Raw genomic sequence first — 26,651 nt, forward strand, 5'->3', positions numbered from 1 at the left:
CACACAGAGGCACACAGGCCTTTGTGCTCCCTCGGGTGGCACCCAGGTGGTACCAGATGGGTACGGGGAGAAAAGAGGTCCCCTGGTCACTGCAGGTCACACTCGTGGGTGATAGAGGGTGAGCGGTTACCCTGCCTGTGTGTGCTGGTGTGCCAAACATACCCAATGGATACACAGACCCCTGTGCTCAGATGTCTACACCAGGGATGCCATGGGCGTGCCATGTGCCTCCTGGGGGCTCATCGCTTTCTCTCCCCAACAGTCTGGCCTCTACTCTGCCTTCATGGGTGCTTCGTGTAGGTCTTCCTGGCACCTCCCGGGATGTGACTCTGGCCCCACGGCCATCATGTCCCTCCTGGTCTCCTCCTACACCTCCCGTGAGCCCGCCTGTGCTGTGCTGCTGGCCTTCCTGTGGGACTCCTGCCCTTGGCTAAGACCCTCGGGCCTTCCTGCCGTGATGGGGGCTGCGGTTCTGCTCTTCCTGGGGCCCCAAGGCACCTGCCTCCTGGGGCTGCCCCTGCCCTCAGCATGTCCTTCTTTGCATTCTGAGGGCTGTCCCTGTGTGTGTGTGTGGTGGGGGGCGGGGGGTTACAGGTTCCCTCAGCCCTCAGCCCTCCCCTATTCTGCTGAGAGGCCAGGGCACTTAGAGATGCGCCCAGAGCCTCAGAACCCAGCCTTCCTTTCCTGCTCTACAAACCAGCCCAAACAGGGTGTGTCACCACTGGCCCTTAGCCCCAGTCCCACCCACACCCCATCTCCCAGCCCGTTTCCACGCATGTCCTCTGGGACCAGGCAGACCTGTGACCACTCAGTATTTCCTCCTGGCTGGCTGGGGTTCCTGCTGGACGTCATCTCCTGCCCCGTCACTCATTAAAGTTTTCACCTCTGCTGCTACCATCACCATCGGCTTCAGGCAGATCAGGGTGGGCTCGCTGTTGGCACCAGGGCACCTGCTGGGTAGAGGACCAAGGCTGGCCTGGTATGTGTGGGCCAGTTGATGTCCTGCTGTTCCAGAGCTTGAAGCACACGGTGCTCATGTGGGTCTCCATGAATAAAATGACCCCTTGGGGGATACTTTGGGGGAGGGTCAGATTCTACCACAGGTCATTTGCGGACCAGTGATGACAACCTCGCTCTGGGTGGAGTCTCCCCCCAATGTGCTTGGCTCCCTCGCTGAGTGGTTCTGTTCTGCTGCCTCTGCTTCACACTCAGCCAGCAGCCGTCACAGGTCCCGAGCATCCTGCCAAACTTCCACAAGCAAACGATTTCCCCACACTCATTTAGCTAGATGATTCATTTTATGTTTTTTTCCCCAGTTTCTGTTGACTGTGTTTCAAATGCCCTGCTTCTCTATGTTTCTATGTAAATCTCTACAAGAAGCACTAGATCAGTGATCATTGGATGTCCGAGGCCATCATTGGTTCTTGTTTCCCTGGGTCTGACGTTCCTGGGGGGCAGGAGCTGACTTGCTCCCGACCGTGGCCGCCCAGCGCTGTGCTTGGTACAAAGTAGGTCAGTGCTCAGGTGGGTGTGCAGAGTGGACCTCAGCTGCTTTGAACTAATGACGTCATGGGGCCCCTGCGTTGTGACCTGGTGTCCCCACCTGGGCCTCTCCAAGGCTTGGTCCCCACGGCCAGGCTTTGCCCCAGGCTGGCCCGGGACAGTCTTCCCTGACGGCGGGCAGTGCGCACATCAAGGCCTGGAGGAGACGTGTGTGTGAGAATCAAGCAGCTGACATGTCTTCCTTCTCGCTCTGGGCTGGGGCTGGATTCACACTTTCCCTGTGCTCATTTCTCACCACACCCCTGGGGGTAGGTTTCTCATATCTCCATTTAGGGAGGAGGGAACCCCTTAGAAAGGTGGGGTGAGTACTATTTGTATATTATGTGCATGCACATGTCAGGGGGAGCTTGGCAACTGCTGTTTCCTCGGATGGTCTGTCCTTTATTCTGGAAACGACGTCCTTCCTTTTCAGTGTCAAGAACGCTCCTTGATGTGATCATTGTGCACATACAGGGCAGCTTCTTTATGCATTCGTGCTTGGTGACCCCAGGCCTCCAAAGTCATTAAACCTTGACTGTGTCATGAAAGTCACTGGAGAGCCCCTGGGCTGGGGTGGGTGGGGGTCCTCCTGACCTGCCAGGACAGAACGGGGGAGGTGCAGGTTAGAGGTGTCACTGGCTAAGTAGCTGGGACTTCTGTGGCACCAGCATCTCAGGCACCTTGGCCCTGGTGAGCAGTGTGCACCCAGGAAAGTGTATTATGGTCAGTGATGGTCACATGAGCTGAGGGGGGACAAAGATTGGCATCACGAACAGGTGCACAGCTTTGTGACACATCCAGAACCACTTTGTGTTTGCTCACTCGTGGAAGGTACGTTAAACCCTGATAGATTTTAACAGACACTCACCCTGCACCATCACTGCAAAGTACTGAATTTCCCATGATCCTCGTTTCTCTGCCTGCTGGCTGTGCTGACCCGCCTTTGTGTCTGTTGTCTGATAGAGCATTTAGGGTTGGATTCAGGGTCAACAAAGAGCCCTTTGCAAACACTGTGGATTCTTTTCAGTTGTATCCTGAGGCGTCTGTCACGTCTGGAATCCACTCCAACCACGAGGAGGAGAGTCCCTTCAGTGCCTGTGAAATGGACTCTTCACAAGTTTATAGTTTTAAAACTGGGAATCTGGAAGATTCAATTCTTCATGAGTCTAAAATGTTTATTTCTTTTTTTTATTGAGTTATTGATAGGTTACAATCTTGTGAAATTTCAGTTGTACATTAATGTTTGTCAGTCATGTTGTAGGTGCACCACTTCACCCTTTGTGCCCACCCCCTGCCCCACCTTTCCCCTGGTATCCACTAAACTGTTCTTAGTCCATAATTTTAAATTCCTCATATGAGTGGAGTCATACACAGATTATCCTTCTCTCGCTGGCTTATTTCACTTAACATAATTCTCTCAAGGTCCATCTATGTTATTGCAAACGGAATCATTTTGTTCTGTTTTGCAGCTGAGTAGTATTCCACTGTATATATTACCACATCTTCTTTATCCATTTGTCTGTTGCTGGACACTTAGGTTGCTTCCACGTCTTGGCTATTGTAAACAGTGCTGCAATAAACATTGGGGTGCTTAGGACTTTTGGGATTGCTGACTTCAAGCTCTTTGTATAAATACCCAGTAGTGGGATGGCTGGAACGTACGGTTGTTCTATTTTTAATTTTTTGAGGAATCTCCATACTGTTTTCCATAGTGGCTGCACCAGTATGCATTCCCACCAGCAGTGTATGAGGGTTCCTTTTTCTCCGCAACCTCTCCAACATTTGTTGCTATTAGTTTTAGATATTTTTGTCATTCTAACGGGTGTAAGGTGATATCTTAGTGTAGTTTTGATTTGCATTTCCCTGATGATCAGCGATGATGAGCATCTTTTCATGTGCCTATTGGCCATCAGTATACCTTCTTTGGAGAAATGTCTGTTCATGTCTCCAGCCCATTTTTTGATTGGGTTTTTGATGTTTTGCTGTTGAGTTGTGAGAGTTCTTTATATGTTAAGGATATTAAGCCTTTGTCAGATATATGACTTGCAAATATTTTTTCCCAGTTAGTGGGTTGTTTTTTTGTTTCAATCCTGTTTTCATTTGCCTTGAAGAAGCTCTTTAATCTGATGAAGTCCCATTTGTTTATTCTTTCTATTGTTTCCCTTCTCTGAGAAGGCATGGTGTCCGAACAGATCCTTTTAATACTGATGTCAAAGAGTGTACTGCCTACGTTTTCTTCCAGAAGCCTTATGGTTTCAGGTCTCACCTTTAGGTCTTTGATCCATTTTGAGTTTATTTTGGTGAATGGTGAAAAAGAATGGTCAATTTTCATTCTTTTACATGTGGCTTTCGAGTTTTCCCAGCACCATTTGTTGAAAAGACTTTCTTTTCTCCATTGTATGCCCTCAGCTCCTTTGTCAAAGATAAGCTGTCCATAGATATATGGTTTTATTTCTGGGCTTTCAATTCTGTTCCATTGATCTGTGCACCTGTTTTTGTACCAGTACCATGCTGTTTTGATTACTGTAGCTTTGTAGTATGTTTTGAAGTCAGGGATTGTGATGCCTCCCATTTTGTTCTTTTTTCTCAGGATTGCTTTAGCAATTCGGGGTCTTTTGTTGTCCCATATGAATTTTAGGATTCTTTGTTCTAATTCTGTAAAGAATGTTATTGGGATTCTGATTGGGATGGCATTGAATCTGTAGATTGCTTTAGGTAGAATGGACATTTTAACTATGTTTATTCTTCCAATCCATGTACATGGAATGTCTTTCCATCTCCTTATGTCGTCAACCAATTCTCTCAGAAAGGCCTTGTAATTTTCATTATATAGGTCCTTCACTTCCTTAGTTAAATTTACCCCAAGGTATTTTATTCTTTTTGTTGAGATTGTGAATGGTATTGTATTCTTGAGTTCTTTTTCTGTTGGTTCATTACTGGAGTATAGAAATGCTACTGATTTATGCAAATTGATTTTATACCCTGCAACTTTGCTGTAGTTGTTGATTACTTCTAACAGTTTTCCAATGGATTCTTTGGGGTTTTCTATATATAAGATCATGTCGTCTGCAAACAGCGAGAGTTTCACTTCTTCCCTCCCTATTTGGATTCCTTTTATTCCTTTTTCTTGCCTGATTGCTCTGGCCAGGACCTCCAGTACTATGTTAAATAAGAGTGGTGGTAGAGGGCATCCTTGTCTCATTCCTGTTTTCAGGGGGATGGTGTTCAGTTTTTGCCCATTGAGTGTGATGTCGGCTATGGGTTTGTCATATATGGCCTTTATTATGTTGAGGTAGTTTCCTTCTATGCCCATTTTGTTCAGAGTTTTTATCATAAATGGCTGTTGGATCTTGTCAAATGCCTCCTCTGCATCTATTGAGATGATCATGTGGTTTTTATTCCTCAGTTTGTTGATGTGGTGTATCACGTTGATTGATTTGCGGATGTTGAACCATCCCTGTGTCCTTGTATGAATCCCACCTGATCATGATGTATGATTCTTTTGATGAATCGCTGAATTCTGGTTGCCAAAATTTCATTTAGAATTTTTGCATCTATGTTCATCAGTGATATTGGCCTGTAGTTCTCTTTTTTTGTGGTGTCCTTGTCAGGTTTTGGTATCAGCGTGATGTTGGCCTCATAGAATGTGTTAGGAAGTGTTCCATCTTCCCTAATTTTTTGGAATAGCTTGAAAAGGATAGGTATTAAATCCTCTCTGAAAGTTTGGTAGAATTCCCCAGGAAAGCCATCTGGTCCTGGGGTTTTATTCTTTGGGATGTTTTTGATTGCTGTTTCAATATCTTTCCCTGTGATTGGTCTGTTCAAATTGTCTGCCTCTTCTTGAGTGAGCTTTGGGAGATTGTAGGAGTCCAAGAATTTATCCATTTCCTCCAGGTTATCCATTCTGTTGACATATAGTTTTTTGTAGTATTCTCTTATAATCTGTTGTATTTCTGTAGAGTCTGTTGTTATTTCTCCTTGCTCATTTCTGATTTTGTTTATTTGAGCTTTCTCTCTTTTTTTCTTTGTAAGTCTGGCTAGTGGTTTGTCAATTTTATTTATCTTCTCAAAAAACCAGCTCTTTGTCTCATTGATCCTTTCTACTGCCTTTTTCGTTTCAATAGTATTTATTTCTGCTTTGATTTTTATTATTTCTCTCCTTCTGCTGACTTTGGGCTTCATTTGTTCTTTTTTCTCTAGTTCAGTTAGGTGTGCTTTAAGGTTGCTTATTTGGGATTTTTCTTGTTTGTTAAGATGTGCCTGTATTGCGATGAATTTTCCTCTTAATACAGCTTTTGCTGTATCCCATATGAGTTGGTATGGCATGCTATCATTTTCATTTGTTTCCAGGTATTTTTTTATTTCTTCTTTAATTTCTTCAATGATCCATTGCTTGTTCAGTAGTGTGTTGTTTAGTCTCCACATCTTTGTGCCTTTCTCAGCTTTTTTCTTGTAATTAATTTCTAGCCTTATAGCACTGTGATCTGAGAAGATGCTTGTTATTATTTCAATTTTTTAAAATTTGTAGAGGCTTGCCTTGTTTCCCAACATATGGTCTATCCTAGAGAATGTTCCATGTGCACTTGAGAAGAATGTGTATTCAGCTCCTTCAGGGTGGAGTGATCTATATATGTCTATTAAGTCCAATTGTTTTAGTTTTTCATTTAGTTCCACTATTTCCTTGTTGATTTTCTGTCTGGATGATCTGTCCATTGATATGAGTGGGGTGTTGAGGTCCCCTACTATTATTGTGTCTTTTTTTAATTAATGTTATGATAGATTACAACCTTGTGAGATTTCAGTTGTATATTATTGTTAGTCATGTTGTGGGTACACCTCTTCCCCCTTTGTGCCCTCCCCCCTCCCCCCCTTTTCCCTGGTAACCACCGATCAGATCTCCTTGTCAATATGTTAACTTCCACCTATGAGTGGAGTCATATAGAGTTCGTCTTTCTCTGACTGGCTTATTTCACTTAACATAATACCCTCGAGGTCCATCCACGTTGCTGCGAATGGGCCAATTTTGTCTTTTTTTATGGCTGAGTAGTATTCCATTGTGTATACACACCATATCTTCTTTATCCAATCATCAGTTTCTGGGCATGTAGGTTGGTTCCACGTCTTGGCTATTGTAAATAATGCTGCGATGAATATAGGGGTGCAAGAGACTCTTGGGATTTCTGATTTCAGGTTCTTAGGATAGATACCCAGTAATGGGATGGCTGGGTCATAGGGTATTTCTATTTTTACCTTTTTGAGAAATCTCCATACTGTTTTCCATAGTGGCTGTACCAGTTTGCATTTTATTGTGTTGTTTTTATCATCTTCCTTTAGGTCTGTTAATAGTTGCTTTATGAATCTTGGTGCTCCTGTGTTGGGTGCATAGATATTTATAAGCGTTATTTCTTCTTGATGAAGTGTCCCTTTGATCATTATATATTGTCCCTCTGTGTCTGTCTTTACCTGTCTTATTTTGAAATCCACTTGCTCTGATATGAGAATTGCAACACCTGCCTTTTTTTCCTTGCTATTTGCTTGAAGTATTGTCCTCCACCCCTTCACCCTGAGTCTGTGTTTGTCCTTGGGGCTGAGGTGTGTTTCCTGGAGGCAACAAATTGTTGGATCGTGTTCTTTAATCCATTTTGCCACTCTGTGTCTTTTTATTGGAGAGTTCAATCCGTTCACATTGAGAGTGATTATTGATGCATGTGGACTTAGTGCTGTTAATCTGTCGCTCATCATCTTGTTTTCCTGCGTTTCTTTTCCTGTTTGCTTTAGACTACCCGTTTAATACTGCAATTTCTTATGCTGGGTTTCTTAGATTTTTCCTTATTTATGATTTGTGACTCTGTTCTGTATTTTATTTTAGTGTCTACCTTGAAGTTTGTATTTAGAATCTCGTGTATAATATAGTCTATTCTCTGGTGGTCTCTTACCTACTTGACCAATACTGATTTAGACCCTTTGCTCTTCCCCTCCTAAATAATTATTTTCATTTTTTATTCCAGCTCATCTTATGAATTTGTAGAATTAGAGTGATAAGATCGTCCTTGCTTTGGTAGTTTCCTTACCTTTACCCTAATGCTATAGTTGAATATTTGCTATCCTGTTTTGGTTCTATCCATTGGTCTCCCTAGTCTGTGGATTGTGTCCCCTTTCTCCCTTTTTTCTTTTTTCAGGTATGAGAGCCTTCTTGAGGATTTCTTGTAATGGAGGGCTGTTAGTTACAAATTCCCTTAACTTTTGTTTGTCTGGAAAAGATTTAATTTCTCCCTCATATCTGAAGGAAATTCTTGCTGGATAGAGTATTCTTGGCTGAAGATTTTTATCCTTTAAAGCTTTGAATATGTCACTCCATTCTCTCCTAGCTTGTAGGGTTTCTGTAGAGAAATCCACTGACAGTCTGATAGGGGCTCCTTTATGGGTTATTCTCTCTTTTTTTCTTACTTCCCTGAGTATTCTTTCCTTATCTTTCCTTTTTGCCAACTTTGCTACTATGTGCCGTGGGGTAGCTCTTTTTACATTGACAAATCTAGGAGATCTAAAACCCTCCTCTACACACATTTCTCCGTTTATCCCTAGATTTGGGAAGTTCTCTTCAATAATTTCGTTAAGCACACTTTCTGCTCCATTTTCCTTTTCCATATTCTCGGGAATTCCTATGATCCTTATGTTCTTACTCCTCATTGAATCCATTATCTCTTGGAGCTTTTCCTCATTTTTTAAAATTCTTAGTTCTCTTTCTTCCTCTGTCTGGCACCATTCAGCCTGTCTATCTTCGATTATGCTAATTTTCTCCTCTATGTTGTCTACATGGGCATTCAGGGAATCCATATTCTGTTTTATCTGGTCCATTGTGTTTTTCATCTCAAGTAATTCTGTTTGATTCTTCTTTATGATTTCAATCTCTTTTGTGAAGTAACTCCAGAACTCGGCTTGTTTCTCTTTCTCTGTACCTCATTGAGTTTTTTGATTATAGCTGCTCTGAACTCATTATCACTTAGTTTACCTAATTCCAAGTCCTCAGGACTTAATTCTATGTTTTTATTGTTTTCCTTCTGGTCTGGGGCTTTTATAAATTGCTGGATGGTAGAGGAGCGTGTTTTTCGCATGGTGGTAGAATTCAGTTGCAGTTACGGCCTTTCGCCACTAGATGGGGGTCGAGAGCCGCGTGTTATGAGCTCTCCGCCTTGGGGCAAGATGGCTGTGCCCACTGGCTTTTTTGGGGGGGGGGGCTGTTACTCACACGCGCCAGTCTGGGTTCAGATTAGTTCTGTTCTCTAGTCTCCCAAGGCCCTTGATTCATGGGGTCCCCGCGGACGGAAGCTTTCCCCCCAGCAGCTGGTCTCCACTGAATCAGTGGCAGGAGTCCTGGATGATCCCCTGGTCATGCAGCCCCTCCCCCGCTCCCTCCCGACCCGTGCGGCAGCGATCGCAGACTCTAGGGGAGGGAGCGATGTTCTCTCCTACCGTTCCAGCGCCTCAGAGGGTGTAAGCAAGGTTTATGATCTCCGCCTTCTTGGTATTGTAGGTCTCTAACGAGTTGGCATTATGTTTATTCTCTGAAATTCAGTTCTTCCAATCTTTTGTTGTATTTTGGAGGAGAGAGAATCCCGGGTCAGCTCACCCTGCCATTTTGCTCGGCCCCCTTCCTAAAATGTTTATTTCTTAATATGTTGTTTTTTCACAAACTGATGCTTTCGAAAGAGATAGTTAATTGTCCTCTTTGACTTCTGAGGTCATCCCTGGGGGTGGAGTGGTGATGTGGGTCCACCTTCACATTCAGGGTGCAGATCTGTGTGACCCAAATACTGACACTTCTTTCCGTTTGACGACTTGCCCGTCTCCCCTCCCCCGAGTGATGATGATTCTTTCCAGACATTTATGAATATGAGTTTTTAAACCTTTGATGCCTTTTTCTGAAAATTAAAACATGGAAATCTTCGTGAATATTTCAGGATTTCCTGCTACCCAGATCGTTAGCTAATAGAATTCCGCTGGGTTCCGTTGCCCTAGTTCAGATCCTGTAAGGTGAGTGAACGAGATTCTGTGCTCCCTTCTGGGGGTTACATTCTCTGTTGATGATGCACGATGCTGTCTTTTAATCACGGGAACAGCTTTACTGAGATACGGTTCACATACAAGTCACACTCGAAGGCATGCAATTCAGTTTTTTAGTATATTCACAGAATTGTGCAACATCAACACAGTCGATTCTGGAAGCTTTCCACCATCCCTCTAAAGAAACACGTTCCTTGTTAGGAGACAGGCCCATTTCCCCCAACCCCTAAGGCCTAGGCAGACACAAATCCACTTTCTGTTTCTATGGATTGGCCCGTTTAGAACATTCTGTATAAATGGAATCACACAGTGTGTGACCTTCTGTGTCTGGCTCCTTGCACTCAGCGTAGCGGTTTCGGGTCCATCCGTGTCGTGGCGTGTGTCAGCCCATCATTGCTTTGATTGCTGAGGAATATCCATTGTGCAGCTCTAGCACGATGTATTTCTCCTTTCCTCAGGTGAGGGACATTTGGGTTGTGCCCACTTTGCGGCTTTTATGACTGTGGCTGCTGTGAACATTCCTGCACAAGTTTCTGCGTGGACATCTGCTTTCATTTCTTTTGGGCGCACACCTGGGAGTGGAACTGCTGGGTCAGATGGTCACTCTCTGTGTCCCTGTTTGGATGCCAGGAGGACCTTCTCCAAAGCGCCTGCACCGTTTCCCGTTCCTGCAGCAGCGTGTGAGGGTCCCAGTTCCTCCACGTCCTCACCCACACTCACCGTCTGTCTTTGATTCTAGCCACGCTGTGGGTGTGAAACGGCTTCTCACTGTGGGCTTGATCGGTATTTCTCTGACGGCTGATGACGTTGGACATGTTTTCATGTGCTCAATGGCCATTTGTGTATCTTCTTGGAGAAATGTCTGTTCAGCTCATTGACCTATTTGAAAATTGGGTTATTTGTCTTTTTATAACTGAGTTGCTGCTATCCTTTATATATTCTAGGTATGTTTCTTATCAGATATACGATTTGCAAATTTTTCTCTATATTGTGGATTGTCTTTTTTCATTCTAAATGTTGTCCTTTGAATCCCACAAGTTTTGCATTTTGCTGATGTCTAATTTATGCATGATAGAGTCTTACTAGATGGAAATGATTCAGACATTAACTCACATCCTCATCAATATTTTGGTTATCTGAGTTAGAAGCCAGCTGTCAAAGGGTCTGGGAGAGATTTGAATTAGTTTATTTCAAGATTCGCTATAGATCCAAAAGAACTCGTTGGGGAACATATCAAATGTCAAACATTTCTTTATTATCCTTTTACTGCTCATGGGATCAGTAATCATAGCCCCTCTCTCATTTCTGAGATTAGGAATTTGTGTTTCTCTCTGTTTTTCTGAGCTAGCCTGGCTTGAGGTTTATCCATTTTTTAAATCTTTTTTAAGAGCTAGTTTTGGTTTTATTGATTTCTCTATTGATTTCCCTGTTCCAGTGTCATTAATTTCTTTCTTCTTTTTGAGGAAGATTACCCTGAGCTAACATCTGCTGCCAATCCTCCTCTTTGTTGAGGAAGAGTGGCCCTGAGCTAACATCCGTGCCCATCTCCCTCTGCTTTATATTTGGGACGCCTGCCACAGCATGTCTTGATGAGCTGTGCCATGTCCGCATCAGGGATCTGAACTGGTGACCCCTGCCGAAGCAGAATGTGGGAACTTAACCACTAGGTCACTGGACTGACGCCTAAGTGTCATTAATTTCTGTTGTAATTTTTATTTCCTCTCTTCTGTTTGCTTTAGGCTTCCTTTGTTCTTCTTTCTCCAGCTTATTGTGTCAGATCTTTTTGTTTTTTAAAGATTGGCACCTTGCGCTAACATCTATTGCCAATCTTCTGTTTTGATTTTTCCTTCTTCTCTCCAAAGCCTTCCAGTTCATAGTTGTAGATCCTAGTTGTGAGTGCTTCTAGTTGTGGCATATGGGACACCACCTCAGCATGGCCTGATGAGTGGTGCCATGTCCATGCCCAGGATCCGAACCAGTGAAATTCTGGGCTGCCGAAGTGGAGTTTGCGAACTTACCCACTCGGCCACCAGGCTGGCCCTTTTTTTCCTAATATGTGCATTTACTGCCATAAATTCCCCTGCAGGTTCTGCTTTCACTGCATTCCACACATTTTGATTAGTTGTATATTCATTTTCATTTAGTGAAAAATATTTGCATTTTCTCTTGAGACGTCTTTTTTTCATCCATATGTTGTTTAATCTGTAAATATTTTGGGATTTTCCAGCTACCTTTCTGTTTTTGTTTCCTACTTTAATGTACTTTTTGGTCTGAGAACATACTTTATTTGCTTTCTATTTTCCATAGTGACATCTTTCATTAATTGCACCCAACACTGAATCGCTTGCTGGGCTGGAGGGTAACTGTGTGGCCTCTGTCCTCTGAGTCCTGGTCGTTGGTCGCACCACAGTGGCTGGGGTGACACATGTCCCGGTTGGTCTGTCCACAACGAGGTGAGGCACGTGCACAGAGCATGTGCTGACTTTCAGAAACACACATGATGTCCTTCCCTTTCTAAATGCTCAGAGACGTCTAGTTAATGTTTGGTTTGTAGACTGTCCTGAAATTGTGCTGGGGCCACGGGTCTGCGTTTTCTGGAATCCGTGTGATCTTCTTTGTCCATGTCCGGGCTTCTGGCCCTTCCCTCAAAACTGCCAGGGCTGGGTAATCCATCAGATCCCACAAGCTGGCTTCCTGAGAATAGCGGAGTTCCTGCCAGCTCCTCTCAGGGGCCTGGTCGTCTGGTCCCTCCCAGCACATGCACTGTGTCCTTGTAGTGTCACAGCCTCCAGCGAACACCTGCTGAGCCTCCCCCAGACCGGGCTTGCAAAACTCCACCGTCCCCACCTCACGGAGCTCCTGCACAAACAGTGCAGCCAAGGTGGCCAGTCCTGCGATGGGGGAAGAAGCTGCAGCTGGGAGACCCAGGGAGGAATGTCAGGCGGCCCGGGGCCTTGGGAAGCGTTCCTGCAGGGTGCGAGGCTGGAGGGGGATCTTGAGGATGTCCAGGCAGAGGGGGCTGTGTGGGCAGAGGCCCTGAGCTGTGTGAGTTGGGACCCTTCCAGGGCTCCCTGCAGTGAGTGGGGTTGTCCCTAGTTTTGGACTGGGCCAGGAACGGGTTGCCCTGGATCACAGGGCCTGTGAGCCCGTCTCAGGAGCTGAAGTGGATCCAGTAGCAGCGGAGCCACAGAAGGGCTCAGGGGAGGGGGTGCGACCATCTGTGTATTGGGATGGACCATGCGGGCTGCTGGAGGGAGGTGGATGAGGGCAGAGGTGGAGCCCATGCTGGTCACCATGTGGTCTGGCCAGAGGAGATGGTGGCCCAGCATGGGTAGAGAGGAGTGCCAGACTCAAGACATAGGTAAGGACGGTGAGGCAGAGCAGGTGGCCCCACTCTGTCCCTGCCCACTTCTCATAGTCCCATCCCCACAAAGTCCCACCGTTTCAGTTGGCTTCTCCGAGTCCTCAGCCCTTCCTGCCACCCTGGTGCTGCGTTCCTCCTGCTGCCCCTGAGCCAGGGGCCCTGGGCAGCAGCATCCACCCTCAGCCTGGCAGAGCCATGTCTGTCTCAGTGCCCGACGCTTGAGGGTGCTTCCTCTCTGGGGTCTGGGACTCCAAGAGAGCTTGTCCCCACTCCTTCCTGGCTGATGCCCAGAACTCTGTGACCCTATGCAGTCACTAATGTCCCTGTTTACAGCAGAACAGGTGGGGAAGGGACTGGCCTGTGGTCCCTTGGCCAGTATGTGGGGTCCCACTTCCCCAGAGGCTCCTCTGAGGAGGGTCCCACCCTTTGTGTGCCACACCCAGCACCTCCACCCTGGCATGAACTCACCCTCCCAGAGTCCCTCCACCATCCCTATTCTGTCGTCTGAATTGGACCAGAGGAGCTTGGCCTCGAGGAGTCACTTCTGCTCCCCCAGGGACAGAGCTGTCAGGAGGGAAGGTCTCGCTCTGTCTTGGGAGACAACGCTGCACCCCTATCTGGCCGGGGGCTGGTTGCCATCCCCCTCTGACCACCTCCATTTAGCTGCACTCTCCAGCTTTCCCATGCGCCCCAAACTCAGGGAACCTGGGGGCTAAGCAGCGGAGGGGTGTGTCCCTGGGGACTGCAGGGCTGGGTCACTCAGGGGAGACACCTCCTGGGCCTGGACAGCTCTGCTCTCTCACCACCTCAGCCTTCTCCATCCACTGGAGACCTGCTGGGCTGACGAGGAATGTCCTGAAGGGGAGACGGAGATGCACAGCCATGGTCACTGTGGGCCCTGTCTTCCAGCGCCTCCACAGGGATGGGGGTTTGGGGTACTGGGCTGGGACCCTGGGTGTCTCCCCTCTGCAGGCCCGGTGGTGGCTCTGTGTCTCTTCTTTCTGCCAGCAGCCCCCTGCCCACTCCCTTCCCAGGCCCTGTGGGGATTGGAGGCCTGGAGTTTGTCTTGTGTTTTCAAGGCATAAAAATGGGCCAGTGTGTGATCTTCAATGGGACCCACAGGACCCATGAGATCTGGGGCAGGTGCCCCATGGAGAGTGACACTGTGCCTGTGTAAGTGTCCCCGAAACCCAGGGCAGGGTCCCAGGACCAGCACAGCCTGCCCCTTACCTCCCCCCACCTGCAGGAAGCCCCTACTGGTCCAGGCTGAGAACTTCACCCTGTTCATGAAAATCAGTGTCACCTTCAGCAAGTTCAACTCACCAAGTGAGCATGGTGGGTCCTGGCTGGCCCCAGATCCTCCTTGTCCCCTGCTATTTATGATCCTCCCCCATCTCCAACCCCTCAGGTCCAGTGCCTTGGAGACCTGGGATGCCACCTATTTCAAGCACCGCCCCTACGACCCACACTTCAGCCCCTACTGCCCTGTGTTCCACATCGGGGACCTCGTGGCCATGGCTGGTGGGGGTCTTTGAGGACCTGGCATTGCAGTGGGTCCGTGGGGACAGGTTTCTTCGGGGACTGGGGGATAGGCTCCTGGGCCCATGTGCTGGGGGAGCAGTGATGTGCTGTGTGCAGGGCGGTGCTGTGGAATCCATGTCTGCTGAGATGGTGACCTGGATACCGGGGGCCCCGACTGCCGACCTCACTACTCCTTCCAGCTGCAGGAGAGGAGCTCCAACTTCAGGTGCAGCCCCACTGTCAGCCTGCTGCTCCTCAGCCAGGTCCTCCCCGGGACAGACCACAGCCTGGCCCATCCCTCTGGACGCTCTGCTGTGTGTGTGAGGGGGTCCCAGGGCAGGAGGGGGTCTCTCAGCTCCAGGTCCCCCAGCACAGGCTCCGTCCAGCCTCCCTCCTGAGCACTTTGGCCTCCACCCCATCTCTCCCCACACCCTGCTGCAGCTGGGACCCCTCACCCCAGCCCCTCCTCCACTCCACCCTGCCTCTAGCACCTGCCTCCATGACACAGGGGCTTTCTCTTTACTTTTCCCTTAAGGTTTTATATGAAAAAGTACAAGAATCTATAGAAAACTTCAAAGATTAGTGCCATGAAAACTCATATAGCCTTCATCTGGGCTCACCATGATTATTTTTATTTATTTTTTCACCATTCTGCCCCATTTGTTTTCTCTCTCCCTCTCTAGAGAGCCAGATATATTTAGATGGATTTCACAGGAAACCATTGGAAAGTAAGTGGCAGATATCTGGACACTCACCCCTCTCAACGCTGTCCTGAGAATGAGGACCTTCCCCAGGTGACCGATGTCCTTTTGTCACACTCAGGAAATTTAACATTGGCAGATAAATCTAATATTTAAATTTCCCCAGCTGTGCCAATAATAATCCTAAATATTTTATTTTCCAACCCGAGGTGCACTCAACGCTCTTGCGTTGCATGAATTGTCGTGTCTTTGAGTCTCCTAAGCAGACCTGTCCCATCCGTCTGCCCCCTCATCACCCTCATGCAGACATGCACACAGCCACCAGGCCTGGAGGTGATGCCCATGACACTGCCCTCTGAGCCCTCCTGGCCTGGCTTCACTGGCCCTCCAGCTCTATGCAACCATGTGGGGCTGGACCTGCCCACGCCCTCTTCCCCTCCCCTCTGTGTTCTCCCTACCCTTGTCTCTCCCTAGAGCTCCTCCCTGAGCCCTGGGAATCCAGCCTGAGGGTCTCCTGGCAGGAAGTCTTCCCTGGCTCCCAGGGGAGAGCACATGCTCCTCTCTGGACCCCACAGCCCCAGGCTTCCCCACCTCCCCCACCCCCACTGCTGGTGTCTGTTTAGGGAGCCTTCTGTCCCCATCCCCTCAGCAGGCAGGGAGCTTCTGAGAGGCAGGTCCCAGCTTGCTTGTCCCCTGTGTTCTCAGCAATGACACAGGGCTGAGACCCAGGACTCAGGCTGGGGTGGATGGAGTCAGTGGATGAGTAAGATGAGGCCTGTGAGGGCCAGGCCCCCCAGGAGTGGGCAGAGCAGCCACTGGACTCTCTCCTGCCCTAGGACAGCCACTCACTGGGGAGAGTCCTCAGGCGGGGAGGCCCGGAGCCTGCTCAGCTCTACGGGATCTGCTTCAACATCCTCATCAGTAGACAGGTAAGGGTCAGGCCAGGACAGGTGGGGGCAGGCAGGGGTGAGGGGTGGGAGGGAGTGACAGCCACAGGCAGAGAGGTTCAGCCTAGGTCTCAGGCAGGGAAGTTCGGGCTCATCCCCACAACCCTCACTCTGGGCACTGGAGTGGCCTGGCTGGGTGTGGTGAGTCTGGCCATCGTGGCTCCTTCTGGCTGCTGGTAAGCATGTACCCCCTGAGAGCCCCCCTGAGAACCTGTGCTGACATTGAGTCTCGGGATGAGGGCTGTTGAGGTGGTGGGAGGGTAGGTTGGGGGCCAGGCTGTGGGTCTGCCCTGCCTCTCCCAGATCACCCCTTTCTGTGACCTGCTGCTGTTGTACTTGGATGGAGAAGCCCATTTCTACTGAGGACCAAGCATGAGGAGGGGGCTGCGGGCCTGACGCTGGCTACACTTTGGAGGGTGGTGGCTGGAGCCCCACCTTGCTGTCCTCATCTGTAGGCAAAGGACCCGAAGAGAACTGCCAGCCCGGAGCAGAGAGGCGGCTTCCCCAACATCCGGCTGCCCAGGTGCCTTAGAGGGGGCCCAGCACCTGCCCCCACTACTGCTGCTGGGAGCAGGACACTGTCACCGGGGGCCTGGCACCCACTTGCTGGCCCATTCCTGAGGCCTGTAGCCTTTCTCTGCTGGCTGGGGGTTGAGGGTTGGGGGTTGGGGGCTGAGAAAGGTCAGTCCCCATGGCTGATGGCTGATGCCCTGGCAGGACCAGGACAGGGGTAGGGGGAGAATTCCACCCTTCAGCTGCCAGACAGCCTGTCCCTCCCCAAGCTCCAGCCTCGGCAGGTGCTGCCTGGGGACCACAGAAGCCAGTTTTGTGTAGAGACTGCAGGGAACAGACGCAGGGCCCTGGTCCAATGGGGCTCCGGTTTGGGCTGGGGCTGCAGATGCTCTCCCAGGCTCCATCTCCAGTGTTCCCAGCAGCTCCCCACTCTCCAGCTGTCCACCACACTGGCTGTTGTTGCCTTGGCCCTGCCTGGCTCCCAGCCCTCCTCCCCCTGCCTGCACCCCCCTCACAGGGAGAGCCCCTGCCCTCTCAGCTGCCCCACACTGGGGTCTGTGCAGCCAGAGTCCCAAGCCAGGGAGAAGGCAGCCTGACAAGAGGAGCTGTGGCAGCTGCTCTGTGCTGTGTTCCCAGGGCAGGGCCCCTCCCAGCTCTGGGTCTCATTCATGGAGTGAGGAGTGTGGTGGCAGATGCTCTGACCCCCTAGGACACCAGGCAAAGGTACAGGCACCTCTTGGGCCCATACCTTCTCAGCTGATGAGCACCAGCACCTTCCTGGTGGCAGCCCTTTGGCTGTGGAGGGCTGGGATGGGGAGCTGGATAGAGGGGTTGTTGGTGGGCATGGGGTCCTTTGGGACCCTCTGTTTGTCTCCTTGGTGACACCAGCCCAATGCCCTGGAATCTGCTCACCAGGCTTCCTGGGATTCATAGGGTGGGGAGGCTGCATATCTGCACACATGTCACTGCTGTCCAAGGTCACACCTGAGAATACGTCTGAACAGCTGCCACCCCAGCCTGAGGCAACTGCCCGAGGACCACGCTCTGACCAAACCCCAGCTGCAGCCCAGGGGCTGGAGGGAATGTTCTTAACAGAGGACATGGAAACCCCAGTAGGCTGGCCTGGTTCTGGCTCTGGAATCCTCCAGGGGCCTGAGTCCTGCCTGCTGGAGAATTTCCCTGTGTCCCGGGCCCACGGTCAGGAGTGGGGAGGGAGAGGGCTGCAGGAGCCAAGCCCTCTCTGGGGCCTGGGGACCCCCAAAGATGGGGCTCCATCGTCACCAGGTGGGCTGAAGGTTCCTGGAGCAGGTCCAGGTGCTTGTGCACCCACCTGCCTGTGTGTGTCCCATCCTGAGCCTTTGTCACAAAGCCCTGAGGGGGCAGCAGGGAGAGAGGCTGCTGGAAGCTGTGGGCAGCCCTGGGCTGGGAAACAGCTGCTGCCTCAGCCTGCACGTCCATGTCGGCGACCGTATGCGCCATGTGGGCCTGTGCCTGAGAGATGCGTGTGCCCGGGCAGGGGGTCTCTCCATCTGGGGCAGGGATCAGGACATGCCCTGCTTTCTGGGAGCCCTGGGAAACCGAGGGAACCCAGAACTGTCCTGCCCTTTCTAAGTGGCCTCCTTGGGGTCCAGGCTCTGCTTTCTATATCTGCCCCCAAGGGACATGTGTGGAGCCTGGGAGGGAGCCTGGCCCCACCCTGTCATGGACCCCCTGTGCCTGGTGTGTGTAGCTCCCCTCTGTGCTGGGCAGAGGGCACTGGCCTGAGGTTAGAATCCCGGGACCCAGGTCTGGCCATGTCCCTGACTCAGGGCTGTCCCAGGGCTCGCACATTCACCTTACAGAACCTCGGCAAATGTGCTGTAGGTTGGAGATAACATCTGGTTTCTGGGGACAGGTAAGGACTCAGGATCACAAAGACCCCCACAGTGGACACAGCAGCAGGCCACATGGCTGGCCGACCTGTTATTATTGTGGGTTCCTGGGGCTCGGACCTCTTCCCTGCCTGCCCTACTCCATCTGCCCAGGTAGCTGGACTTGGTCATAAACTGGATGGCGCTGAGCAGAGTCCACCACACCAGCAGTGGCCACGGCCCACTCCCAAAGACTCGAAGCTCAGCACCGGGGCTGAGGTCCGGCATGGGCAGGTGTGAAAACCCGAGCTGCCCCAGATAGAGGGACTGCCAGCTCCTCTGGCCTCCTGAGAAGGTGGGGTAGGGCAGACAAGAGCCAGTGGTCCTCATGGACTGGTTGGCTCCTCCCTGCGACCAGGCTCTTGGGCCAGTGCCTGGCTGGAGGGCTGCAGGGCTGGTACCATCTCCTCCAGGTTGCTGTGTGTGGCCATCAACCTGGGCCGCTCCTGCTGGTTCTCCTTGCTGTGCCTGATGCCATAGCCAAAATACACCACAAGTCCTGTAAGGGCAGCACAAGCATGAGGGGCAAGTCGCAGCCCTGCTTCCCTGGTTGACCTCCTCCTGCGGCCCCCTGGGGTCCCAGCCAGGTCCCCACTCACCGATCAATAACCAGATGGACAAGCCCAGCCAGGCCACGTAGCTCAGGTGCAGCATGAGGAAGATGTTGAGGAGGATGCTCAGGGCTGGAGTCAGGGGCACCATGGGAACCTGAGGGGACAAGTGCAGGGCTGGGCTGCTGGGAAGGGCTGCTGGCCCAGGGCCTGACTTCTCAGGAGTCCACAGAGCCTTTCTCTGCCTCTGGAGATTCTGGAGATAAGGGCCCACCTGCCACGCAGAGAGAGGGGTGTGGGGCACTGGCCTCCCCCGCCCTGTGGCCCTGGTGCATCCTGCCACAGCAGAGGAGGAAGGGGCGAAGGGAGCTGGCTGGGCTGAGCGCAGTGGGTGCTGGCTGGAGGAAGTACCTGAAAGGTGTCCTGCCGGCGCTGTTGCTGGTGGGCCCCCAGGATGAGGAGACTGAGCAGAAACGTGGCGGAGCTGAGCAGGAGCAGCAGGGTGTAGCCCCCGGGCGGGAGGTGCAGGGCCGTGTCCCCGAAGACCAGCACGCAGTCCAGAGTGACGGCTGAAGCCACCAGGACACCGAGGGCCCAAGCCACGGCGGCTCCAGGCCTGCACCCACTCAGGAAGCGGAGGTAGGGCCTCAGGGCTGGTCGCAGCTGCCCGGGCTCAGGGGCTGAGGCCTGCTCTGTGCCCACAGGGCTGCCTGAGCTCTGAGAACTGGATGGAGGGGACTCTCGGAAGCGTAGAGCAATAATGCTGGTGGTCAGGACAGTGAGTTCCAGCATTATTCCGATGGACAGGAACCGGACTAGTGCCTGGAGGTCTAGCAGCAGTGCCAGGAAAGCCATGAGGAACCCAAACACCAGGGTGCTCACCACAGGCACTTGATTCCGGGGGTGCTTGGGGGCAAATACCTGGAAGAAGAGCCCATCGGCAGACATGGCACAGACCATACGTGGCAGGAACAGGAGGATGTTGAGCAGGAGAGTGATTACGGCTGTGACAGAGGGTGGGAGACTGGTCAGCATGGTGCAAAGGCCCACAGGGGCCGCTGCTGTGGGCCAGGGCATGGGTGGCCCCTTGGGAACATGGCCATGAGTTTCTCTGAGCTCTGAGAATGAGTGTGAGTGTATGTGGGGTGCAGGATTGCTCCCCCTCACCACCCAGGAATGGGACATCCCAGTTTAGGTGACAGGCCCACTGGAGAATCTGATGAGGGCTGAGTCCTTCCGCCTGGAAGGATCTGGAAGCACATCCCCAGAACTGACATGCTGTGTACAACTGGGAGAGGTGGTAAGTAGGTCCCTCCCAACAAGCCCGGGTGGATAGTCTAATCATTAGCACCTTCCTGGGTCCAGGATGCAATTGAGAGCATAGGCCCAGATGGGGAGATGTGTCCCCTGGAGGCCCCTCCACCCTGTTCCTTCCCACCTTGTCCAGATGGGCCCCTTACCACAGATTGCACCAGCCACCACGATGAAGGCTGCCCAGCTATGGCCCTGCTGGAGGAAGGCATCAGCGAGTGCTGAGTCAGGGTCCAGGCTGTGCCAGGGCACCAAGAGGGTGAGGACTGTGGAGACGAGGATGTAGGCGCCAGCCACTACACCAACTGAGATGGCAAGGGCCATAGGCACTGTTCGCTTTGGGTTCCGGACCTCAACACTGGAGGCAGCAATGTCACCAAAGCCTGCAAAGGCGTAGAAGCAGGTGGCGGCGCCAGTCATGATGCCGGAGAAGCCGAAGGGTGCAAAGCCGCCCTCCTCAGCACTCCAGTTGTGTGGGCGGGCCAGGACAAACCCCAGGATGATGATGAAGAGGATGACGACCAGACTGATGGTGGAGAAGATGTTGTTGACCCAGGAAGAGACACGACCTCCACAGGAGACGAAAGCCAAGAACAAAAGTATGATGGCAGCAGCCAAGAAGTCTGGGTACTGGGCCAGAAAGGGCACCTGCCAGATGCCCACATGGGCCTCGGTGAAGCTGCGGATGCGGTGGCTAAAGATGACGTCCAGGTAGCTGCTCCAGACGCGGGCCATGGCAGCTCCACCAATGAGACACTGGATGAGCACGATCCAGCCAACGAGGAAGGCCCACAGCTCGCCCGTGAACACATAGGTGAACAGGTAGGAAGAGCCCCTGCAGGGCACATGCACTACAAATTCTGCATAGCATAGGGCTGTGAGCAGGGAGGCCACGGCAGCCACGCTGAAGGACACAAGCACTCCAGGGCCGGCCATCCACTTGGCCACAGTGCCTGTGAGGATATAGAGGCCTAAGCCAACCATACCACCCACACCTTGCAGGGTCAGGTCCAGTGTAGTCAGATTGCGCCTCAGTGATGTCTCCATCGTGGGCTCCTCCAGTGTCTTCAGCCGGTTCAGTTTCTGGCAGAAGCGCGCCAGGCTGGCGGTGCTGGGTATTCCCCAGGCCATGGTGGGCAGCTGAGATGAGCACCAAGTCAGCTGCTGGCACCTAAGAGGGTGAGAGTGGAGTGAGAGGCTACCCAGCTGGGTCCTGACCAGCCCTCAGTCCTTGCTCTGACCCTGCCCTGAGGACCCAAGCCTGGAACCACTGGCAGCTGCAGGGGTGGATGAGGCAGGCTCAGGGCCTGGCAGCAGGGTGGGCAGGAGGCCACAGGGAAGCATGGGGACCCCTTCAGCCTGCCTCCAGGGCAAGGGACTGGGTGTTTGGGAGGGGCTCTGAGAGTGGGGATGGGGCAGCCCCAGGGAGCCAGGCTAGGAACCCCTCCCGTGGTCTGGGATCCCAGAGCATGTTGGAAACCTGAGGCTTCCCAAGAATGGGGCCAGGCCCCCAGGCCCCAGGATTGGAATGACTCTGTGGCCCTGGGCTTCACCCAGGTGGCCACCTGACCTCAGACAGCGATGTTCATGCCCCATCCACTGCCTTGCCAGTTTGGTCTATCATTTCACCCCACTGGGAGTGGGGGGCACCCTGGGCCCTGCGCTGAATGCCAAGGCCCTGCTTCCCTCCCCTGCACCTTGACACACTGCTGCCTCATCAGTGCCAGAGTCCCTTTTGCCACGCCCCTGTCCCTAGGTACCCTAGGCTCCATGACCTCTCTGGCTGAGTTCAACCACACAGGACTTGCTCTGACTCCCCTGCTGTCCACATCGCTGCCCCTCAGTGTGCAGGGCCCACCCCATGCCTAGCACCAGATCCAGCACTGGACCTTGCCTCATGATCCCACATGCACCCAGACCACCCTACCCACACCTCCCCAGGTTCTGGGGAAGCCCTGTGGCTGTGCCCAGTTCACAGATGAGGAAGCCCAGGCCTCCAGGCAACTGACTAGCCCAGGTCACTGGGGTGGCCTCAGGAGGTGGGTGGAGGCTAAGGTCCAGATCTGGGAGGGGACTAAGCCCACACATTTAACATTGCTGCTGACACCCTACATGATCCCTCATCCCAACACACAGACTCCACCAGCTGGGCACCATCCAGGCCCCTCGACCTTGGGAGGTGTGGGGGCTGCGGGAATCAGGCAAGACGCTGGTAAGATGAGGGTCTGAATGTGGCTGAGAGGCCCTGGGCAGTCCCTGACCTCCTGGCACAATGGGATGGCAGTAAGCCACCCTCACCCACTGACAAGTGAGTGCCCGGCTGTGGGGAGTGTTCTGTGAACTGGCAGAAATCATGCTGGCTGTTCTGAGCTTCCAGCTACCGACAGTGTCCTGAAAGGAGGCAAGCAGACCCCTGGGGATGACGTCCAGCCCTCCACTTGGGGTAGCCCTAGGGCCCCTCAGACCCCAATGGCAGCCCCTTCTAGCCCAGGAGTAATTGTCAAGCCTGGGGGAACTGAATGATGGCTCCCCACTTGTGGATATCCCTGAGAGGTGTCATGGACTGAGCATCTGCTCCATGCCAGTCCCCGCATCATGAGGATACATCACTTGTCTCATCACGTGACCAACACAAACTCCCCTCAGGCTTATTTATTTCTGGGACTGTGGGGTCTGTGTCCTTCTGCTCTTCCCACTCCTTTGAAAGTGGAAAGGTTGGTGTCACAGGGTGTGAACTTGTCTACAGCAAAATGAAGACAATCTATTCAAGCAAAAGAAAAACAAAACAGTCATCCTCTTCCCCCAGAACTCTCTCCACGTTGTCAGGTTTCTATGTGGTTTGTGGGATAGGATGTTAGGGGCACCTGCAGGCTGTCTGGCTCAGCAGGCTGGTGACAGGGTGGTGGACGCCCAGGCGAGATGGTGCCACTTGGAGCACTCTGCCTTAGCCAGCCCCTTGCTCCCTTCTGGTATGTGGCTGACGTTGTCTTGAGGAGCTTCTCAGATGGGCTCCCACTTCCTGCAGGGGTGACCCCTCCCACACCTCACTCCTGTGTGGCCTAAACATAACTGAGCAGATGCTCCTTGTTCTGAAACGCCTTCACAGAAACCCGGAAAAATTCATTTCCAAACAAGAGGCCTGGGCAGTTGTGTAACAGGAGCTCCCCCAAGGCCTGACCGACGGCCACCTGAGAGCTGGTATGCAGGGTTTCAGAGCACTGACTTTTCATCTACCCAGAGAGAGACTCTCACCACACCCCCTTCACAGGCACCAACATCCAGTGGATACTCATGGTCAAGCATGGTCGACACAGTAAACTAAACTTCCAGGGACATGGCTGGGCCAAGTGCTGGACCCCAGCGAGCAAGGCAGTTACACAGAGCAACACATGGATATGCAGTGAACACAATGCACCAAAAATACAAGACGAAGATGAGAGAATGCTTCCTTCCTCATCCTACATAGCCAGGAGCACCCTGACACCAAACCCAACAGAGACATTACAACGAAAGAAACCACAGACCAACATCTTTTATGAATATAGATGCAGAATTGCTCAACTGAGTACCAGCAAATCGAATCGAGCAACATGTAAAAAGGACCAGGCAGGATTTATCCCAGGAATACAAGATTGAATTAACATATGAAAATCAATCAAATGAATATGCCATACTAATAGAATAAAGAAGAAAAACCACACCATTGTCTCACACAGACACAGAAAAAAACAGTCAACACACCTGGAATAGAAGGGCCCACCCCCCCAAACTGATAAGGACCATCCATGAAAATCCCTTTGCTGCTGTGCTCAGTGGTGAGAGACTCAAAGCTTTCCCTTTGCTTCTGCTTTGGAACAATGCCAGGATGTCCTCTCTTACCACTTGTACCCAACATTTTACTGGAGGCTCTGGCCATGGCAATTAGGTGAGAACATGAAATAAAAGGAATCCAGATTGGAAAGGAAGAACTAAGACTATCTCTAGCCTCAGATGACATGATCTTACATAGACAAAATACTAAGGGATCCACACAAAAATATCAGAATTAATAAACCAATTCAGGAAAGCTGCAGGACACAAGATCAATATACAAAAACCAATTGTATTTCTGTATACCTACAATGAACTATCCAGAAATGAAATTGAGAAAACAATTCTGCCTACAAAGCATCAAAAAAATTTATGTATAAACATATTTAGAGTAAGTTTGGCAAAAAAATGCAAGACGTACACTGACAACTACTAAACATCATTGCAAAAAATTAAAGATCTAAATAAGTGGAAAGACATCCCATGTTCATGGACTGGAATACCTAATATTGTCAAGAAGGTAATACTTCCCAAATTGGTCTGCAGATTCAGTTAAATCCCTATTAAAATCCCAAGTGCCTATTTTGCAGAAATTATCAAGTTGCTCCTAAAATTCAAGTGGAGATGCAAGGGAACCAGGAGAGCCCAAACAATTTTGACAAAGAGCAAAGTTGGAGGACTTACATGTTCTGATTTCTCAACTGACTACAAAGCTACAAGAATCAAGACAGTGTGTTACTGACATAAGGAGAGACATAGATCAATGGAATAGATTTGAGAGTCCAAAAATATGGGAAAATAATTTTTAAAAATTTATGACCAATTGAAATTATGGTCAATAGATTTTAAAAAAATAGACTTTATTTTTTACAGCAATTTTAGGTTCACAGCCAAATTGAGCAGAAGGTGGAGTTCTCATATTCCCTCAGCCCCAACACATGCACAGCCTCCCCCGCTATCAACATCCCCCACCAGATTGGTACATTTGTTATAACTGAGGAATCTGCATTGACACATTGTTATCACCTACAGTCCATGGTTTACATTAGGGCTCACTCTTGGTGTTGCACTTCCCATGGGTTTTGACAAATGTATAATGACGTGTACACACTATTACAGTAAGCCCTAAAAATCCTCTGTGCTTCACCTGTTCGTCCGTCCCTCCCCACTAAGCCCTGGAAACCACTGATCTTTTCACTGTCTCCACAGTTTGGCCTTTCCAGAAGGTCATAGAGTTGGAATTGAATCATGTACTGTGTAGCCTTTTCAGATTGGCTTCTTTCAATTAGTAATATGCACTTAAGTTTCTCCATGTCTTTTCATGCCTTAATAGCTCGTTTCTTTTTAGCGCTAAATAATATTCCATTGTCTGGATGAACCACAGTTATTTATCCATTCACCTACTAAAGGACATCCCGGTTGCTTCCAAGCTTTGGCGATTATGAATAAAGCTGCTGTAAACATCCATGTACAGGTTTTTGTGTGGACATAAGTTTTCAATTCATTTGGGTAAATGCAAGGAGTGTGGATGCTGATTCATACGATAAAACTATGCTCAGTTTTGTAAGAAATTTCCAAACTGTCTTCCAAACTTGCTGTGCCATATTGCATTGCCAGCAGCAATGAATGAGCGTTCCTGTTGCTCTGCATCCTCAGCAACATTAAGTGTTGTCAGTGTACTGGATTTCCGCCATTCTAACATGTGTGTACTGGCATCTCGTTGTTTTAATTTGCAATTCCCTAGTGACATAGGATGTGGAGCATCTTTTATAGGCTTATTTTCCAACTGTACATCTTTTTTGGTGAGGTGTCTGTTCCAATGTTTTTCCCATTTTTACTTGGGCTTTTGGTTTTCTTGTTGATTTTTAAGAGTTCTGTGTTTATTTTTATAACAGTCTTTTATCAAATATGTCTTCTAGAAATATTTTCCCCTAGTCTATGCCTTGTCTTCTCATTCTCTTGATGTCCAATTCCCTTTTTACAAGAGAACCAAAACAACTCAATGGGGGAAACGATAGTCTTCTCAACACACTGCAACAACTGGATCTCCACATGCAAATGAATGAAGTCAGACTGCTACCTCACACCACATGCAAAAATTAACTCAAAATGGATCAGAGACCTAAATCTATGAGCTGAAACTGTACAAGCAGACCTTGGAGATATTGTGGTTTCAGTACCAGAGCACCACAATAAGATGAATGTCACAGCAAAGTGAGTCACATGAATTTTTTGGTTTCCCAGTGCATATAAAAGTTTTATTTACACTGTACGGTAGTCTATTAGATGTGCAATAGAATTATGACTAAAAAAAGAATTACATACATTAATTAAAAAGTACTTTCTTGCTAAAATCTGCTAACCATCATCTGAACCTTCAGAGAGTTGTAATCTTTTTGTTGGGGAAGAGTCTTGCCTCG

The 26,651-nt window shown here is 50.3% G+C and overlaps 1 protein-coding gene and 1 pseudogene across 3 annotated transcripts in view; one reads left to right on the top strand and one right to left on the bottom strand.

Annotated features, from left to right (window-relative positions):
* Nucleotides 1–12,930: 12,930 nt before the first annotated feature.
* On the top strand, nt 12,931–16,591 carry LOC111774785 (P2X purinoceptor 6-like; annotated as a pseudogene).
* Nucleotides 15,100–26,651, bottom strand: part of LOC100054057 (cationic amino acid transporter 4) — a 54,494-nt gene continuing 42,942 nt past the window's right edge. For all 3 annotated transcript variants that reach the window (XM_070276076.1, XM_070276075.1, XM_023646744.2), the window contains 4 exons: nt 20,571–21,592; nt 19,522–20,114; nt 19,159–19,267; nt 15,100–19,058 (listed from right to left, as the gene is read on the bottom strand). In XM_070276076.1, the coding sequence (XP_070132177.1) occupies nt 18,886–19,058; nt 19,159–19,267; nt 19,522–20,114; nt 20,571–21,552 (1,857 nt within the window). In that variant the 5' untranslated portion in view covers nt 21,553–21,592 and the 3' untranslated portion in view covers nt 15,100–18,885. The remainder of the gene's footprint in view (nt 19,059–19,158; nt 19,268–19,521; nt 20,115–20,570; nt 21,593–26,651) is intronic.

Source organism: Equus caballus, chromosome 8 (assembly GCF_041296265.1).
Source record: "Equus caballus isolate H_3958 breed thoroughbred chromosome 8, TB-T2T, whole genome shotgun sequence".
Classification (NCBI taxonomy): Eukaryota; Metazoa; Chordata; class Mammalia; order Perissodactyla; family Equidae; genus Equus; species Equus caballus.